Genomic DNA, 19,119 nt, shown 5'->3' with positions numbered 1-19,119 from the left:
GGGGTTTCCGAGTTTTGCCGAAGTTTGCCGAAGCCCGGTATGAGCAACGAGCAAAAGCGTCCACGATCGGAACGTGACGAAAACCAAATGGGGGACGAAGATATGTCATCGGGCTACGAAGGGCACATGTCTAAGAGGCAAAAAACAGAAGAAGGCATGCACGGAATGTCAGGAAGGGTAAGAGATCAATTTTGTTCAAATTCAGCACGAAACATGCCCAAAATTAATAATATTTGCCACGGCCAGCTTCGACGCCTTTGTCTTGCACGTGTGGTTTCAAAACCGCATCTCATTAGAAAGTATAGTTTTGTTTCTAAGTCAAAATAGTGCATGCCTGTTGTTAATCCATAGTCTCAGTGTTTATAAGAATTTGTTAACAATGACTAAAGTGAAAGCAACGATTATTTTCAATCAATATTTCCAATCACAAAACATGATGTACGAAATATAACAAGATGGCGACCATCATGTCGCCGGTGCATGTGTTGGAAATGTCGACGTAGTTCTGTTTCATGGTATTGGTAATCTTTCGCATCAAATTAGTAATATATTTAGGCACGTCAGATAATTGGTGTTTTGTGCATGGACATTCTGGTTTGAACTAAACGTCTTTGTTCGCAGTTATGGCTCTGTTCATTTTCCTTTGACCCGGTTTACATGGGCGTCATCTATTTTTAGTAACGCCAATGACCGGCTTGAAATACCTTGAACTGTCTGGGCATAATTACTAGGTGAATCAATCAAACGAAGGTTGCCTTGTTCTTTCAGCTGATCAGCTTAGGGAGAACTATACAGTTGACGATGTTCACATTATTTGGCAGTCTGACTGTGAGTGTGATTTTCCACATCAAACAATTTCTAGAAGTGAAATGGCTTTGGCACAGTCATTTGAGTCATCATGCAGCCAAAGCATTGCATTTCCCCAGAGAAGGACACCACACACATACACAAACAAACTCATACAGTTACACGTTTTCTCTCTCACGATGACGCACATAGACAGTGACATACTCAGTCACACACACGTTTTCTCTCAGTCTCGCACATGTATACACACACACACTGTTCTGTCTGTCTCACACAGACTTTAAATTTCAAAAAGGAAACAGAAGGTGAGAGAGATAAATCACAGACAATAACACAAACACAAAAAGAGAAGAAGGCTAGACCCCAGAGAGGGGATGACGTCACACTCACAGTGCATCAAACAAAGACTGTATAGTGTTCGTGTTACTGTTATACCTTCTAGCTTCCCCGGGATAGCACTATAGACTATCAGTGACAGTAACTTTGTCTGAGTACCACAACAGCCGACAGGAATTTGTTCATTATTAACAAAAAATAAATACTTGTGGGACTGGGAGAGCATTTGTCTGGTCAGAGAGCTGTTTATTATAGCTTACAGTTACAAACCACATTGCACACAAACTTTTGACTTGCAGGACCGTTACGAGGACCCCCACAAGCCCAACCCATCTCCTGTGGTGCACGTCAGAGGTTTGAGCGATGCGGCCATCGAAGCTGACTTGGTGGAGGCCGTTCAGCACTTTGGTGCTGTCAGAGACGTCATCATGATGCCACGCAGAAAGCAGGCCCTCATTGAATTTGAGGTATTTACAGGCTATTTTGCTGCTCTCAACATTCACTTGCAATGCTTGTATGTGTGGTTATGGACAAGCTTGTTAAAGCCTGGTGTTCTGCACTGATTGGTGAACTCTTTCGATGTGGATCTTGATACCTAATCTGTTGTTTTTTATTTTATTTGCAGGACATCAACGGTGCACGGAACTGTGTGGAGTATGTTCAGGTATGTCTGATTATTTTTTAGTTTAAGGCTTTTCAGATTTTAAATAGTCGAGTGGCAGTGTGAGATTTGATCACTGCACTCAAATTGTTGTAAATTTACAAAATGCCTTACCTTTGGCAAATAATAAACTGCTGTCAACTCCAATTCTCATTGTTGTTCGAACTTGATAGCATTAAGATACTCTCCTTTGTTATAATGTTAATATGTTATAGAAACTTTTACATGTTCTGTTCCCAGTGTATTCACACACACCGGCACGGTTGGCCTAGTGGTAAGGCGTCCGCCCCGTGATCGGGAGGTCGTGGGTTGGAACCCTGGCCGGGTCATACCTAAGACTTTAAAATTGGTAATCTAGTGGCTGCTCCACCTGGCGTCTGGCATTATGGGGTTAGTGCTAGGACTGGTTGGTCCGGTGTCAGAATAATGTGACTGGGTGAGACATGAAGCCTGTGCTGCGACTTCTGTCTTGTGTGTGGCGCACATGATATGTCAAAGCAGCACCGCCCTGATATGGCCCTTCGTGGTCGGCTGGGCGTTAAGCAAACAAAAAAAAACAAAAAAAGTGTATTCACAATCTGTTTTCTCTTATTTCAGTCAAGTGCTATTTATGTTGCTGGCCAGCCAGCTTATTTCAACTATTCAACAAGCCAGAAGATTCAAAGACCAGGGTGAGTTGGCAGTTTTTGTCTGTGTCTCAGTTTCTGTAAAAAAAATAAAAGGATATTTGTCTGTTATTCTGTGGAATTTTTGTTTGTTTTATTAATCAAAGGATGAAATTCTAGGGCAGTTTGTAGCACAATAGCATTGTTTCTAATTGTCGTATGTTTGTATCAAGAATGACTCCAATGGGACAAAGCTCTCATCATGGGCCTGTGCTAATGTGTGAATTGTGTTGACTGTTCGCAGAGACCCCGAAGACAACAGACCTGCCAACCATGTCCTTCTCTTCACCATCCTCAACCCACAGTACCCCATCACAGTGGTAAGCACTTAGCTTTGTCATTCTTCTGGCTTATTTTGTTGTACTTTGACTGAATTAAAACCACGGCTGTAGGGTGAAGCTGTTTCCTATGGAGTGGAAAAGTAAAGGTCAGCTGCTATTTGCATAGCGTGTGATGTAGACATTATGTTTCACGGTCAGTCAATTCTCCAGGATCCTTAAATAAGGGCTAGACTTATCAGGGGTCGACACTAACTTATTTGGCCTGGGGCCACACTGGCCCCAGAGATGGAAATTGCTGGGGCGGAAAACAAAAATCTGGGGCCCACTCTCAGTATTCACGTGCGGCAATGCATTGTCTGTTTTTCTTCATCGTACTGAAGCCAGGGAAATTCTTTCAACCATTTGACATTGAAATTACGACAGCGCTTCGCGCTTTTGGCTGCATCGGTCTCCTTTTTTCGTTTCTTTCCACCCTGTTTTTCATCTTCATTTCCATGTCTTTTTACACCAGGGATGTGTCGCCACATTTTGCGTTTGGCATTTGAAGGCGATACTTATCTCTCACGCTAAAGAGCGCAATCTGGGAGTTATTTCCCTTGTGGCATTGTCCTTCGATTTCAATGGTTTTTTTTTCTTGACTGCGGCATTGGTCGTAACGCAAATTTCGGTGACGACTTTGACTGGCGATTTTTAGTGATTGGCTCTGGCATTAGAATTTTCGGTTTGTCATTGTTGGAATTTATCCTGGGGCGGAGTGAGCCCCAAGCTTCGGCAATGTTTGGGGCGGAACACAAAACTCTAGGGCGTTCCGCCCCCGCTAGTGTCAAACCCTGCTTATTAATAATAAGTACCCCCCGCGGGTTAGGGGGAAGAATTTACCGGATGCTCCCCAGCATGTCGTAAGAGGCGACTAATGGATTCTGTTTCTCTTTTTACCCTTAAGGGTTTCTTGTATGGAATATAGTCAATTTTTGTAAAGATTTTAGTCAAGCAGTATGTAAGAAATGTTAAGTCCTTTGTACTGGAAACTTGCATTCTCCCAGTAAGGTAATACATTGTACTACGTTGCAAGTCCCTGGAGCAAATTTTTGATTAGTGCTTTTGTGAACAAGAAACAATTGACAAGTGGCTCTTTCCCCGTCGCGATATAACCTTCGTGGTTGAAAACGATGTTAAACACCAAAGAAAGAAAGAAAGAATAAATAATAAGTAAACTGGGAATACTGTTCTAATTTTGGCTTTTTTGACTCACATGCGTAGCAAAAGTGAGTCTATGTACTCACCCGAGTCGTCCGTCCGGACGTCCGGACGTCCGTCCGAAAAACTTTAACGTTGGATATTTCTTGGACACTATTCAGTCTATCAGTACCAAATTTGGCAAGATGGTGTATGATGACAAGGCCCCCAAAAACATACATAGCATCTTGACCTTGCTTCAAGGTCAAGGTCGCAGGGGCCATAAATGTTGCCTAAAAAACAGCTATTTTTCCCATTTTTCCCATTTTCTCTGAAGTTTTTGAGATTGAATACCTCACCTATATATGATATATAGGGCAAAGTAAGCCCCATCTTTTGATACCAGTTTGGTTTACCTTGCTTCAAGGTCAAGGTCACAGGAGCTCTTCAAAGTTGGATTGTATACATATTTTGAAGTGACCTTGACCCTGAACTATTGAAGATAACTGTTTCAAACTTAAAAATTATGTGGGGCACATGTTATGCTTTCATCATGAGACACATTTGGTCACATATGGTCAAGGTCACTTTGACCCTTATGAAATGTGACCAAAATAAGGTAGTGAACCACTAAAAGTGACCATATCTCATGGTAGAAAGAGCCAATAAGCACCATTGTACTTCCTATGTCTTGAATTAACAGCTTTGTGTTGCATGACCTTGGATGACCTTGACCTTGGGTCAAGGTCACATGTACTTTGGTAGGAAAAATGTGTAAAGCATGTGAGTCGTATGGGCTTTGCCCTTCTTGTTTATCATTCTGTCTGGTTTACTTTTGGATACATCTATCTTTGTAACCTGTCAGACATTTTTGGGGTAGATACATTTCTTGAGAGCTAACTTGTGTGTCTCTTTTTCCCATAATTTCACTTGTTAGTTTCGTGCTGTATTTGTCAGTTTAATTTCAACTCCGTATACATGTATCTGTTGTGTAGTTAAGGTAATTTCTTATCACAGCTGATTGTAATTTTCAGGACGTGATGCACACAATCTGCAGTCCCTATGGCCAGGTTCTGCGCATTGTTATCTTCAAGAAGAATGGAGTGCAGACCATGGTCGAGTATCCTTTCACAATGCAGCGGAGATATGTGTGAATTTGTGTGCATGCTCATCTTTGTAAATGTACATTTTAAGATATGTGTCGCCTGCAGCATTTCACTGAAGTACCCATGGCTAATTTGTTTGAAGTGTTCTGCTGTTCATGAGTAAATTGATACATATATTGTGTATCATTGTCTGACCAGTGGAGCTGCTTTATGTCTTGGGTGAGATATTTCCTTAACCCTGTGAAAGATTTGACAACATTGAGTCAGCCAAGAGGGCTAAACAGTCCCTGAACGGTGCTGACGTCTACTCCGGCTGCTGCACCCTCAAAATTGAGTATGCAAAGGTAGGCTCAAAGTGCAGGGGTGGGATTTCTTCCGTCCCAGGAAGAATTTGGCATTTTTTAATATTTTTTTTATACTTTTTTTGTTAATCCCTGGCAGCTGCTGTTTACACTCCGTTCTGTGAACAGAAGGTCAACTACCTTTCACCATTACAAAATTGATACCATGAGTGACATGTCATCCTGGCGAATGTGGCATCTTAGTTGCTATCAATTTGAAAACTCTGCTCACCCACAACTTTATATGACCGGCACGGTTGGCCTAGTGGTAAGGCGTCCGCCCCGTGATCGGGAGGTCGTGGGTTCGAACCCCGGCCAGGTCATACCTAAGACTTTAAAATTGGCAATCTAGTGGCTGCTCCGCCTGGCATTATGGGGTTAGTGCTAGGACTGGTTGGTCCGGTGTCAGAATAATGTGACTGGGTGAGACATGAAGCCTGTGCTGCAACTTCTGTCTTGTGTGTGGCGCACGTTAAATGTCAAAGCAGCACCGCCCTGATATGGCCCTCCTTGGTCGGCTGGGCGTTAAGTAAACAAACAAACAACTTTATATACCGTATTTGACGGACTACAAGCCGCGACTTTTAAAAAAAAATTGCATTGCGGCTTATGAAAAGATGCGGCTAAAACGTTACCTAAACTTGAATAGCATTCACCTAATGGAAGTCGCCGCAGATTTTCATTTTGCTCGATTAGCGATTACCGGTACTTTATTAGCTCTCTACTCAAGACTCGGCGCTTTTCTCTTTCTTTCGTGTGTCTTCGTTTGTCAACAAGTCGTTGTGACAAGATAGCGTACAGAGAAACACAGGATGTATCAGGATCTCGCGCGCGCGAGATTTCGTTTTTTTGTGTCTCGCGATAGTTGGAGGAGCGAGAGCCGCCATGTTATGTTTTCGTCTGCTCGAAATGTGCGCAAAAGTCGTAATTCATCCCAAAAAAAAAGCTTATTCCGGGCGGGACTACATGTGTGTGTTGGTTACAAATTGTGTGTGTGATATTTTTCTTCAAACTTTTTCACTTTTCTTCTTTGTTTCACTTGTTTATTCTTGGAGCCAATTTCGCCAAATACCATACTTTCATTTGCCTGGTTGTTTTGATTGATTGACGCGATCTGATTATATTTTTTTCGACGGCGGCTAATATAGTGACGCGGCCTATACGTGGCTCGTCCCAATTTTTTTGTTAAAATTCGGGGGTGCGGCTTATAAAACAGTGCGTCTTGTAATCCGTCAAATAGGGTACCCCTCTTGCATGGATTCAGAGACCTTCAGTGTGCATTCCTGATCTGTGAACCAGTGGTATTTACCTTCTGATACATTGAGTCCTTTATAAAATTTGCAAGTGAAACACACTTAATTTAAACATATTTCTCTTTTAATTCAAGCTATGATTCAACAATAATTTTAGAATATAACTCCTGAAATGATGAATTGAAAAGCAGCATCAGAAGACTATAGAATTAGCAAGGGATATAACTCTGGCGGTTTCTGATTTTGTCTAAACCTTCTTGTATAACCTGAGCAGTTAGCCCTTTTGAAGGTGTTTAATTGAAAAAAACTGACTTGAAACTTGTTTCTCATTTGGTTCAAGCTATGGTTCAACAATTATTTGAGAATATACCACCTGCAGTGATAAAATCATAAGCTACAAGTAAAGATGTGTAGTACAAGGGAGGTGACTGTTATTTTCTGTGTTTGCTTTGTTTGCATGGCGATTTTCCTTTAATGCAGTAAACATTTGTTTTAAACAAAGACAAAACTAGGTGATGAAATCAAATACCTTCAAGTTCACAAAAATTGTTAATTATGTGCATCTCCAATTTTAAGGTTTTGTTTAAGCCGCTTCTAAAACCCTTGAAATTTGCTTACCACTTGTTTTTGTAGACCCCTCCTAGCAAGAGTGATGCAACCAAACGCCTTCAAGTATAGAGGTTTTTGATTTTGTGCATTCATTTTTCCCCCCCCTCCCCCAAAAAAAGTGTGTGCTGTTTTCAGTTTTAAAGCCAGGAGAGGCTGAAATAGCAACTCGTGAATTGCTAAAAATTCACTTTCAGCTGGTTAGTTACAAATACCTTCAAGTTAACAAGATTTTTTACTTTTGTGCATCTCCAATTTTAAGATTTTGTGTAAGCTTATTTCCTGAGACATCCTGATTGCTGGCTCGCGCGCAGAGAACAATTTTCCCTCTTTATCTTCACTCTCGCTTGCTGCAAAATCCCTCTCGCGGAGGTTTTTTTAAGACAGGCCAGACACTGGTTTTCCCTTGACTGTATAGGGGCTTCTAAAAAAAAACCTCTTGAAATGTGTTTACCACTTGTTTTTGTAGACCCCCTAGCAAGAGTGATAGGACCAAACATCTTCAAGTATAGAGGTTCTTGATTTTGTGCATTCTCTCCCCCCCCCCCCCCCCCCATTTGTTGTTGTTTGTTTGCTGTTGTCAGTTTTAAAGCCAGCTGAGGCTCAAATAGCCCCCTCATGAAATGCTAAAATTAGTTTTCAGTTGGGCAGTTACAAAAACCTTCAAGTTTACACGATGTATATATTATGCATCTCCGAAAAGCTTGTTTGTTCTAAAAATTTAAAGGGGGTCCTGATTTGGCCTATTATAGTCCGCTGGACCTGAAAAGCAACAACTAACTAACTAACTAAAATTTAAAGTCAGGAGAGGCCACCTAAACCCTCCCTAAAATGCTAAAATTCGTTTTCGGATGGGGGGCACTGCCCCCCCAGCAAGGGCGCTGCCCCTACACCCCGCCGGAGCCTTAGCGGCCCCTGAACCCCGACCTTCCAAAATGTTCAGTCCTGGCAACATTTTCGGCTCCCACCCGTGAAACTGTGTTTTCATTACAATTATCTTCAAGATGCCCAAGCATCTCAGAATATCATGTACTTGATATAAGTTTGTTTGTTTGTTCGTTCATGGGCTGAAACTCCCACGGCTTTTACGTGTATGACCGTTTTTACCCCGCCATTTAGGCAGCCATACGCCGCTTTAGGAGGAAGCATGCTGGGTATTTTCGTGTTTGTATAACCCACCGACCTTTGACATGGATTACAGGATCTTTTTCGTGCGCACTTGGTCTTGTGCTGCTTGCGTGTACACACGGGGGTGTTCGGACACCAAGGAGAGTCTGCACACAAAGTTGACTGAGAAATAAATCTCTCGCCGAACGTGGGGACGAACTCACGCTGACAGCGGCCAACTGGATACAAATCAAGTGCGCGACCGACTGAGCTACATCCCCGCCCCACTTGATATAAGTGATTGAATAAGATGGGTTGAAACTAGAATGAAAATGGGCCTGCAGACATTTTGTGTTTAATAAGATACGAAATGGATGGATTATTAGATTTGGTAATGTTGAACGTTTTGAAGATAATCAGCAAGTTATTCTGTTATTATTTTGAACAGTTGCCATCCCAGCTTTGCTTTAAGCATAATAATGTATTGCAGCTGGCATGTTTTTCACTTGTGTGTATTTGTTGGTTGTTTTAAGTGATAGTGGAAGGGCTTGGAGGTATAAGAGAGTGAAGTGTCAGATCATGTTCCATTTCAGCCATCTCGCCTGAATGTGGTGAAGAATGATGCCGAGAGCTGGGACTACACAAATCCAAACCTTGGTATGACTCTTTTGACTTAGCTGTTATCTTTGTTGTTATCTTTCTTCAGTTTTCCCTTTTAAGGAAAGAAAGTAACTTGTATTCATCGCAGTCAGTGATCATTTGGTGTTGGAAGTTTTATCCCACATGTATGAAAATCATGCCTAGTGTCAGGAGTATAATGAAATGTTAAGCACGTTCTTTCAAAAATGATCGAATACTATCATGCATTAATTAAGAATATTGTAAGTGTTTTTATCTCCAAATTGTTGACTATTTGTAATAGATTAATGAGTGCAAGTGTGTGTTTTCCAAATTACAGAATGATATTTAGTTGATTTGACATCTTTCCTTCACCCATTGTGTCATATATGCAAGCATTGTTGCATCTTCAGAACAGATCTCAATAAAATACAGGGCCTTGCTACAAAATCAAACTGAAAACAAAACTGCTTTATTTAATATACACTAAACAAAATGGAACAATTCTGCACACACATTACCGCATCATTAAACTATTATTAGGCAGTGAACCCTGCTAAACTGGGAGGCATAAAATTGGACTGAACACCGTTGCTTTATTCAGGCTTGCAATCGATTTTCCAATAAGGGGAAACCAGGAAGGGAGGGGGGAGGGTGGCATTTGCTTTTGCCCTTATTTGTTTTCTAGCTCCATGGAGAAACAAAACAGACCCACAACAATGCAGTAGTCAGTTTTATTCCAGAATATTTCTGAACATTTCTTACATGTTTATCACCAAAACTTGTTAACAAACTCAGACCTTTTATTCAATTTTAGGTCTGTGTCTATTTGTTGCGTGTTTTCGCACATAAGCTGTTGCCTCTGAGTTAGGTTTCACTGTGTTTATGAGAACATGGATTTCTGCTAAGCTTTTAACCACACCTGTGGCTTAATGGCACATTAAGTGGAAAGTATTGATTGTCTTGACAACATCTGGAGGTAAAACACACGTTTCACTGTACTTCATTTTCACCTCAATCCGCCACTCGCAGGTTCTAACAGCAAGACTTTTGATTTACTAACACATTTGCGCCGCACTTAATATTGCGTCGACATTGTTTATTCACCATCTGGAAAGAATTTCTTACTTTGGCTTCTGATACACAGGACACTCGGTCATGTTTCCCGGAGGTATACACAGCAGTTTCACCTTCTTGTGCATGTTGAACACTTACCATGTTGCTTTGTATTCTTACACCTATTTCAGTCATTTACTTTTTGTGCGTTTGAACAGAGCATTGATTGTACATGCAGATAGTGATCAAGACCATGTCTGATGCTATTTTTTTCTCATTTCACTACTCTAGGCACATTTTCATTCATACGACAAGGCAGGATCATTTGTCCATGCTAGTTGTAATGAAAAGCTCAGTACAGTCAGTGTCCTGCCGTGAAAGGTTAAGGTTTTGCATTCCACTCAGAACCGCTTGCATCGCGTCATCTGTGCAATAGACATGTTGAAGGAAGAGGATAGTTGCATTGCTGAACTTGTCAGTTGACATGAAACACAAGGAAGCAGATTGAAACTGAAAGCAACACGAGAGCAGCCAGGAGATTCACTCATCACTCTCTGCAACACTGGGGGACACTCCACGGACATCACCTCAGACAGACAACCTCGATCAGGCGTGAGAATGAAAATACCTGTGGTGTTCCAGTTTTAATTCAAGTGGCTTGAAATAGAGAATTTGATTGTGCTGTATTTTGCTTGAGAAATAAGCAAATGGGATAATGAGAAAAAGCTAGCTTTTGGTGATGAATTCAACAACAAAACCGACAGAAAAATTGAACTAGTGTTTAATATTTATGCCGCTTTTCAGTTTCATCTTGCACATTTTATTTATGGAAACAAGATTTACAAAGCAATGAGGAGGTAATGATATTAAAACACACCATTTAGTTTTATACAATAAGAAACAGAAAAGGCAGAACATGATAACTGCAAGTAACCTTGAAGTAGGGAAGGAGGTTCAAGTCCAACAGAAGACCTCATCATATATATCGCAAACATTAGCATTCATATATTTCAGTATTGTGATCAGTTTTGCATTTTAAACTAGAAGTGGGGTTGGGTTAGCTTTGCTAGGCTTTTGAGGGACACATTGTCAAAAGAAGATCACAGACATGCTAGTGCATTGAAGGAACAGTACCTCCAGAACCGCTTCTGGCGTTAAAAAACAAGTTAGACAGTAATACAGCCATGAAGTTACATAAAGCAGCCACTGAAGCAGCCACTGAAGCAGCCACAAAGTTGTAAGTGAAAATATGAAGCAGCCACATTGTTGTAAGAGAAACACTGAAAGTGACACAGCAACAACATTGCAAGTGAGACACTGAAACGGCCACAAAGTCATCACTGAAAATGTCATCCACTGCAGCAGCAGGGACACGGGGAACAACACTAGGCCCAACCCTCAGACCCTTGCAGACACGCCTGACAGAAGCACGGGGAGCAGACATTAATGCAGCATCCTTTGTACTGCCGTTCGTTCGCCACAGCGCAACAAGAGGAAGTGCAGACTGCAAGCATCCACCCAACCTCATGCAACCAAACTTCTGGTCTTTCCCACTCTCCACCCCGTTTCATAATTCTCTTTTAACGCCAATGGGTTGTGCTCACGTGCAGACCGCCGGGCCCTGGTCGGCTGATGCTCGGTGGAGCTGCGGCTTGCCAAACCTACGAGCTGTGGATGAGAGAGAAATCTCCCCTGACTTTGTCGTCTGAGTCTGCCACCCTGCAGGATTGTGAACTTACGATAATGTGTGGAGCTGTGTGCTTGTTTGTGACTGACGTTAACCCCTGCGAGCTCCGTGGAATCTTTTCGGGCATCTGTGTTTGCGTTGACTTCAAAAATGGGTAAAGTGTGTTCAGTGGAAACACATGGTCTTGGTGTTATGCATTCCTGGTGAAGAAATCAAAAACACGCGAGCCATTGAAATGAAATGCCAGGCAGTGCATGCATGCAATGTACAGATTGCTTTCTGTCCTACATTCTTTTGTTTGTTTCTTGTTCAAAGGGTTGCAGTTTCTTGTTACAGGTTGCTTGTTCTGTTCTTTTTGTTCTCACGGCTCTTTATTTATTTTAAAGCGGAAAAAGATGTATTGAAAACATGACATGTGCTTTTGATATTAAGTTTAAAAGTTAATTGTTTCTTAGGAGCTGTTGTATGTCTTGGCTTGTTTAATTTGGGATAAAGTTGAAAAAGGCAGTTCTTCAGTGGGATAGGGCGGGTGTGGGGCTCCATATAATGTGCAACTGATGAAGTTGAGTAATCTGACCGTTTTTGTTACTGATGTTTTTTTTCATTTGGACTTGTTTTCGCTCTTAGTAATCAGGAGAAGAGATGCCATCCAGCCACAGTGGTTTTGCAGAGTTTCCTTGTGTTACTCGACAATTCTGTCATTTCTGCTTTGCGGAAAGTTCTCACTTCTTGTGGTCACGTTTTCCATTTCTGGTTTGAATTTTTGTATCAAACTGGAGTGGAGGGAATGTAGCACCTCTTGTTTTTTGTACTGCATCTCAAACGCACACAGCTGCAGATGAAGGCTTGACATAAAGGATTAACATTATCACGTTTGATTCAGACTGATTGTTTTTTTAACTCTTTTATTTCTAACCATATGAATTCAGCTTATGAATGAGTTTGAAACACTTTTTTTTTTAAAGCTGACAACTGTATCAAAGAATTTTTGGTTTTGAAAAGAAAAATCAGGCAGCAATGCTTTTATGTCAAGCCTGGTCTGCAAAACCTTAAGGCCACAACACTCATACACTCAGAGAAGCCACAGACGTGTCAGAAGTGTAAAGCGTGTTTTAATAACTTGTAGGCAAAGATGCCCATCATCAGCGTGGACAGCCACTCCTGCAGGAGCCCAGTTACGGAAGCGCACCTTCGCCCTACAGTATGTAACCCACCGCTACGCAGCATACACACACCTATACTCCCCTCGTCACACCCCAACAAGCATTGGACTGTACTGGAAACTATCTAGCCATCGGAAAAGAAGAGGAGGCTGGGTTGTTGAGCAATCCTTTTTTGGTAGACGTGACCCTGGAAAAAGGGCACAACCTGTTATTGGTAGTATGGTCCAGCTAGTATAGCTTTCAGTTCAGTCAATGCTTCGTTGTGTGTTGACCCCAGGTCTTTCTGGTGTTCCATCACGCTTCTGTTCCTTGTATTCTGAAGTTGATGGTTGGGATTGGGTTGCTTTGTTTGGTTCGGTTCCATGTTCTTGGTTTTGATCGTTGGACCTCGGGTTTCAAAATGTCAAAGTGTGATGGAACACCAGTTAGATTGTTCAGAGCAGACATATCACACAAACACACATTTTGAGTGTTGTGGAATCGTTCCAAGAGGTGCTCTCATTTTTTTTCAATGAAGAGTTTTGGATTTAGGATCTTGAGTCTTTTTTTCACCTTTGTTGGCTGCTTTTGACATTTTCTATAGATACCAATCTCTATTCTTGTACATAGAAATAATGACTTGATATTTGTTAGTTAACATTTTCAGATCTGTTGTGTGCAGCAGTCCCGAAGCTAAGTTCAGAAGATTGTAAACAAAAATGTAAATACTTCAATGATGGCACATTTTGTTCATAACAGACGGGCCAGCTAACATGCGCGGAGGGCCAGGCGGCGGTGGTGCCTATGGTGGTGGTGGCGGCGGCGGTGGCTACGGCGGCGGTGGTGGTGGCTACTACGACGAGTTTGAAGGCTACGGTGGAGGCCGAGGGGGACCCTACGGTGGTGGCCCACCTGATCGCTTCGGGGGACCTAAGCAGGTCTGTATTTCTTGACATCCGTCAGGTGGAGGCATACGTACTGACCTGTGCTGATGACAGAAGAAAACTATAACGCAGATTGCTAAACATTCCTCATCAGGAGATGGTTCAAATTGTCGATATGAAAAAGCAGGCATCTGATCGTTTATTTAAGTAAGAAAAAGTTGGCTCATGAGCGTCTCGATTTTTTTGTGTCTGCGGGGTTGAGTGGAAGGTAGCTAGGTCACAGGAGGTTGTCCATTATTGAAAAGACCATAACACAGCAAAATTGTAACGTAAACTAGCACGCTTTTGCTAAAAATGTCAAATTTATACAATACACCTACTTGTGGCATGCCTTGCCAGGTATGAAATGAATTACCCCCCGTGGGTATCCCATATTGGTTGGGACGAGAAAGAATTTACCCGATGCTACCCAGCATGTCGACCGGCACGGTTGGCCTAGTGGTAAGGCATCCGCCCCGTGATCGGGAGGTCGTGGGTTCGAACCCCGGCCGGGTCATACCTAAGACTTTAAAATTGGCAATCTAGTGGCTGCTCCGCCTGGCGTCTGGCATTATGGGGTTAGTGCTAGGACTGGTTGGTCCGGTGTCAGAATAATGTGACTGGGTGAGACATGAAGCCTGTGCTGCGACTTCTGTCTTGTGTGTGGCGCACGTTATAAAAGCAGCACCGCCCTGATATGGCCCTTCGTGGTCGGCTGGGCGTTAAGCAAACAAACAAACAAACAAACCCAGCATGTCGTAAGAGGCGACTAACGGATTCTGTTTCTCCTTTTACCCTTGTTAAGTGTTTCTTGTATAGAATATAGTCAATGTTTGTAAAGATTTTAGTCAAGCAGTATGTAAGAAATGTTAAGTCCTTTGTACTGGAAACTTGCATTCTCCCAGTAAGGTCATATATTGTACTACGTTGCAAGCCCCTGGAGCCATTTTTTGATTAGTGCTTTTGTGAACAAGAAACAATTAACAAGTGGCTCTATCCCATCTTTCCCCTATCCCATCTCCCCCCTTTCCCCGTCGCGATATAACCTTGAATGGTTGAAAACGACGTTAAACACCAAATAAAGAAAGAAAGAAAGAATGAAATGAATTCTGCAATGCATGTCTGAATATCTTAATTTTGAAGCCAGGATGGAAATAGACTTAAAATGTGTTATTGACTGCAAGCATTATATTGCACTTTACTGTACAAAGAGCTGGATTTGGATTTGTGCCTCTGTCATGGGCAGTTTTGAATAATGTTCACATGGTTTGACTGAACCCTAGCAGTTGTGAATGTAGCGACATAGTATGATATCAAGTGTTGAGTTGCTGCATGCAGGACCGGTTTGGACAGAACATGGGCCCCCAGGCCAGCGGACAGGGTTGTGTCGTCATGGTCTACGGCCTCAACATGGAGAAGATGAACTGCGAGAAGCTCTTCAACCTCTTCTGCCTCTACGGAAACGTCGTCAGGGTAGGTGGAGCTTTATATCTAAAGAGGACGAAGACAAGAAGTAGTACAAATTTCTTGGAAGAAACAAAATACAATTAAAAAAGATGAGCTCATTAGAGCATTCTTTTTTTTAAATTTTTTTTATTTGCATCAATTTGGAATGGGTTTTCAATGTAAACATTTTTGCTGCCATGCTTTATAAAGATTTGTAAGTTTCAGAAAGTGTTGATGTTGTTGAGATATGTGTGGGAAGCAAAACTTCTTTGAGAATGTCAGCTGTCAGATAACAATAAAAACAAAACAAAATGCAAATCCTGTTCAAGTGAGTCGGACGTCCTCTCTCAAGAAGTTCCTTATAGTAATTGTTATTGCTGATTATCAAATCAAGTCCTAGAAGAGCAAAGAGAGACTTATTGTAATTGGTATTGATGTTTATCAGATCAAGTTCTTGAAGAGCAAAGAGGGAGCGGCCATGGTTCAGCTTGGAGACGGAATCTCAGTGGAGCGCGCCATCCAGAATCTCCACAACTGCTTCTTCTTCGGCAGTGAACTGCGCCTCAGGTTGGTTTACTCTAACTCTTGTTATTAAGACTCCATGGGTGATAGTTATCTTTTTTGGTTTGTTGAATCATAAGGCAGAAAGGTTACAAAATGTAACAGTAGCTGTCATGTGATTACAGTTTCCATGTTGCTGAAAAAGTTATATCAGTGATACACTTATTTTGAATATGATTCCATATTTGGGAAGAGTTTAAATCTGGCCAGTAGACTGAACAAGATTTCTTTGATTTGTATGCGGCCGCTATGCTTTTTCATGGGAACACTAAAGTGATTTTAAAGCTGAGTTAATGTATTCGGAGTCTGGAGACCATTTCTGTAAAAGTTAGAAATGTTGTTGAAAATGTTCCCTGCAAGACGTTGACTGTTGTTGCTTTCTCCTCCAGTCATTCCAAGCAGGCGTTCCTGCAGGACGTGCCTAACCCCCATGACCTTCCTGACGCCACCCCGTCCTTCAAGGACTTCATGGGCAACCGCAACAACCGCTTCACCAACCCTGAGGCTGCCTCCAAGAACCGTATCCTTGCTTTGCTCTAACATTGTGCTGGTTATTGTCCCGTGTTTCCAGCGTCAGTTCGACACCGTGGCTTCAATTTCTGTTAACGGGATTTTTAAAGTAGCTTTAACATCTGCTTCTATCTGAAGAGAAAGTTGGACTTTTTTGGTACAATGGCTTTGATCATTTAGGATCAATCAAATATGCTCACTCAAAGCTGTTCTAGTAGTCTGTGAAGACTAGTAATGTATAGAGAGTAATGTCATCAGTTTTATAAAGTCCAGGTTGGTGATTGCATCTAAAAAAAATAAAAAATAAAAAAAAAGGAAGAAGAAAAACCTAACTCAAAAACAAGTTGTCTGCAGTTACATTGTTTCCTTAACCCATGTTCAGGCATTCAAAGCCCAGCAAAGGTTCTCCACTTCTTCAACGCTCCCCCTGGCATCACTGAGGATGAGATCAGAGAGGTGAGTGGTTTCTATGTGAATGTTCACGAGTTTGTTCCCTCTTCCTCCCTTTACAATGGACCTTCCACTTGAGTGGAAAGTGTCGGTCAATTAAAGGCACAGTAAGCCTCCCGTAAACCATCACAGAGCTCCCCGAGCGTCTAAATACAGTACAAGCATACTTCCATTTGAACGCTCACCGAACGGGAACATCTTGGCTGCTTTCTGTCGAGCGTGAGACATTTTCCAAGAATTTATTTTCGTAGACTTGTTCCGTTAACAACAACGGCGCCTCGTTTTTGCGCTAGACCTAACTTTTAAAATCTAAATAATAAATTGACAGCTTGTTACACAAACATTCTTTAATCATAAAAGAATTCGTTTTTCATCAAGACAAGATCAGAACAATTCGAAGTTGTGAAAGTTTAAAAAAAGAAAAGCCCGGAAGCAGGGTCACGCAAGGGTCGTAGCAGACGACGGCCGGTTTATCAGTGCAAATCGCCGTTCCTCTCAACAGTCAAAAGCTATCGCTAGAGTTCTTGTGAACCACAGCCGTTGTTTCGTGCATAAAAAAACGTGCTATTGTAGATAAGCTCACGTCGAGTCGCATTCAAATGACTAACTATGACGACTGCATTGTGAAAAGGGAAAACTGGATCACACGGGTTCACGATGGCTCAGGGGTAAGATAAACCACGCAAAAATAAATTCTTTGAAAATTGTTCGCTCTTTACGGAGGGCACCTAGGATGTTCTCAATTGGTGAGTGTTTAAATGAAAGGGTGTTTGTACTGTGTGTAAAAGCCTGACCGTATCTGTGATGGTTTACGGGAGGCTTACTCTGCCTTTAAGGTTTATACCTTGGCTACAGCTCATCTTTAACCTTACATCATCAATATTAATTGTTTTTACCCATGGCAAACGAACACACGCCATTCCTGCTTCAAATTCTTTTTTGTTGTTCCATAATTTCTTTAAGTTGGCATAAGATTTGGAATTTGAAGAAGTGAGACTGAATGGCATAATCACAGAAATAACGCTACATAAAGTTACTATAGTTCACTTGATTTCCCTTGGATGGATTTATTGTGTACCTTGATTTTGTTCCCTTTTGTTTGGTTCCCTGGCACTTACTTGATTTAATTTTGTTTTCAGATCTTCGAGAGCAACAGTGGCAAGCGACCTTTGAGAATAAAAATCTTCCCATCCAAAAGTGAGTATTCATCTAATACCAGTTATAATACTTGTATCCACTTGACTTACAAGGAAACTTTGCTCTGTCCTGCTAGATAAGCTAATGGTGTGTGTGAGTGTGTGTGGTTTGTGTGTGTGTTTGTGAAGGACTTACTTTGAAGATTTATCTGCCCTTTTTGAACATTTGCCTTAGCAGACAAATCTGATTTGAAAAGTTATTTTTCTGTAAGCTGTTGTGGTTGGTGTGCAATGATTTCAATAACGTTGTTGTTGTGTTTCAGCGGAGAGAAGTTCCACTGGGCTGGTGGAGTTCGAGAACAAGAGTGACGCAGTGGAAGGTCTGATTCTCACCAACCATCACCCTATTCCAAGTGAGTATTCTTTCGCTTTGAGCTTCAAGCTTCATGGTTTATTTAGTAGTGTGTTTTGTGAAAGTTAGCAAAGATGAAAGGTAAAAGGGTTATAATTTGATAAGTGGTGTTTGTGCCTTCATTTTTGCTTTGTTTGTAAGGATTTACATTCTTGGTGTTTTTTTGTTATTGTCAGTTTATGGCTTTTTTCAAAATTGAGGAGAAATGCTTAGCAATATCTTATGGCTGTCTTTGTTCAGACACACTGTTCTTATAAAGAAACTGATTTTTTGCAACAGTTGTCTAATTAACACATTTTGTGTGAGTAATCCGGTGGAAGCAAGTTTGGTCAGTCAAGTTTCAATATCGTATGTTTACAAATGTATCCTTGTCTGCTGCAGGCGCCAAGACACCCTTTGTCTTCAAGCTGTGCTTCTCTGCCTCCCCCATCGTGTAAGCCCTTGGAGGAATCGCCACCAGGAGCTTTGGCTTGCTATCATCAAGCTGTGCAGTGTTTTAGGCACAAACATCCTGCAACTTTGTTTTACAAACTGCACTTTACTGTAGGCAACTATTTCATCATCATCATCTTGTCATTTTAATGGAATAAAATGTTCGTGGTTTAGGTTATCGTGGACTTCATTTCTCCATGTCCTCCATGTGTCTGTGTACTGTATTTTAATTGAGGTGTTCAGTATTGGATGGTTTTATTACTTCTTGGACTGTTTGCTACAGTTTCAATTCTGATGTTAAAACATTTGAAATCAAACTGTAGGGCTGGTCGTTTTATTGATCATTGGTGAAAGTTGAACTGTGTTTCGCTTTGCTGATTAAAATAATAAATCATTTTTCACTGATA

The 19,119-nt window shown here is 41.5% G+C and overlaps 1 protein-coding gene across 4 annotated transcripts; it reads left to right on the top strand.

Annotated features, from left to right (window-relative positions):
- The first annotated feature begins 18 nt into the window (after positions 1-18).
- Positions 19-19,119, top strand: LOC138952247 (heterogeneous nuclear ribonucleoprotein L-like). 4 transcript variants are annotated; one of them, XM_070323868.1, is made up of 18 exons: positions 19-177; positions 1,443-1,610; positions 1,769-1,807; positions 2,402-2,475; positions 2,714-2,789; positions 4,961-5,046; positions 5,280-5,376; positions 8,933-8,996; positions 10,105-10,128; positions 12,827-12,901; positions 13,602-13,780; positions 15,104-15,238; positions 15,657-15,778; positions 16,162-16,292; positions 16,665-16,738; positions 17,872-17,929; positions 18,192-18,281; positions 18,662-19,119. In XM_070323868.1, the coding sequence occupies exons 1-18, from the start codon at positions 40-42 to the stop codon at positions 18,715-18,717; spliced, it is 1,686 nt and encodes a 561-aa protein (XP_070179969.1). In that variant the 5' UTR covers positions 19-39; the 3' UTR covers positions 18,718-19,119. The 4 variants fall into 4 exon arrangements, with proteins under 4 accessions (XP_070179969.1, XP_070179970.1, XP_070179972.1 ...); XM_070323869.1 differs by lacking the exon at positions 10,105-10,128 and having other exon boundaries at positions 20-177; XM_070323871.1 differs by lacking the exon at positions 12,827-12,901 and having other exon boundaries at positions 20-177.

The sequence above is a fragment of the Littorina saxatilis genome, linkage group LG17, assembly GCF_037325665.1.
Source record: "Littorina saxatilis isolate snail1 linkage group LG17, US_GU_Lsax_2.0, whole genome shotgun sequence".
In the NCBI taxonomy this organism is placed as follows: Eukaryota; Metazoa; Mollusca; class Gastropoda; order Littorinimorpha; family Littorinidae; genus Littorina; species Littorina saxatilis.
This window is presented reverse-complemented; position numbering and strand designations above follow the sequence as displayed.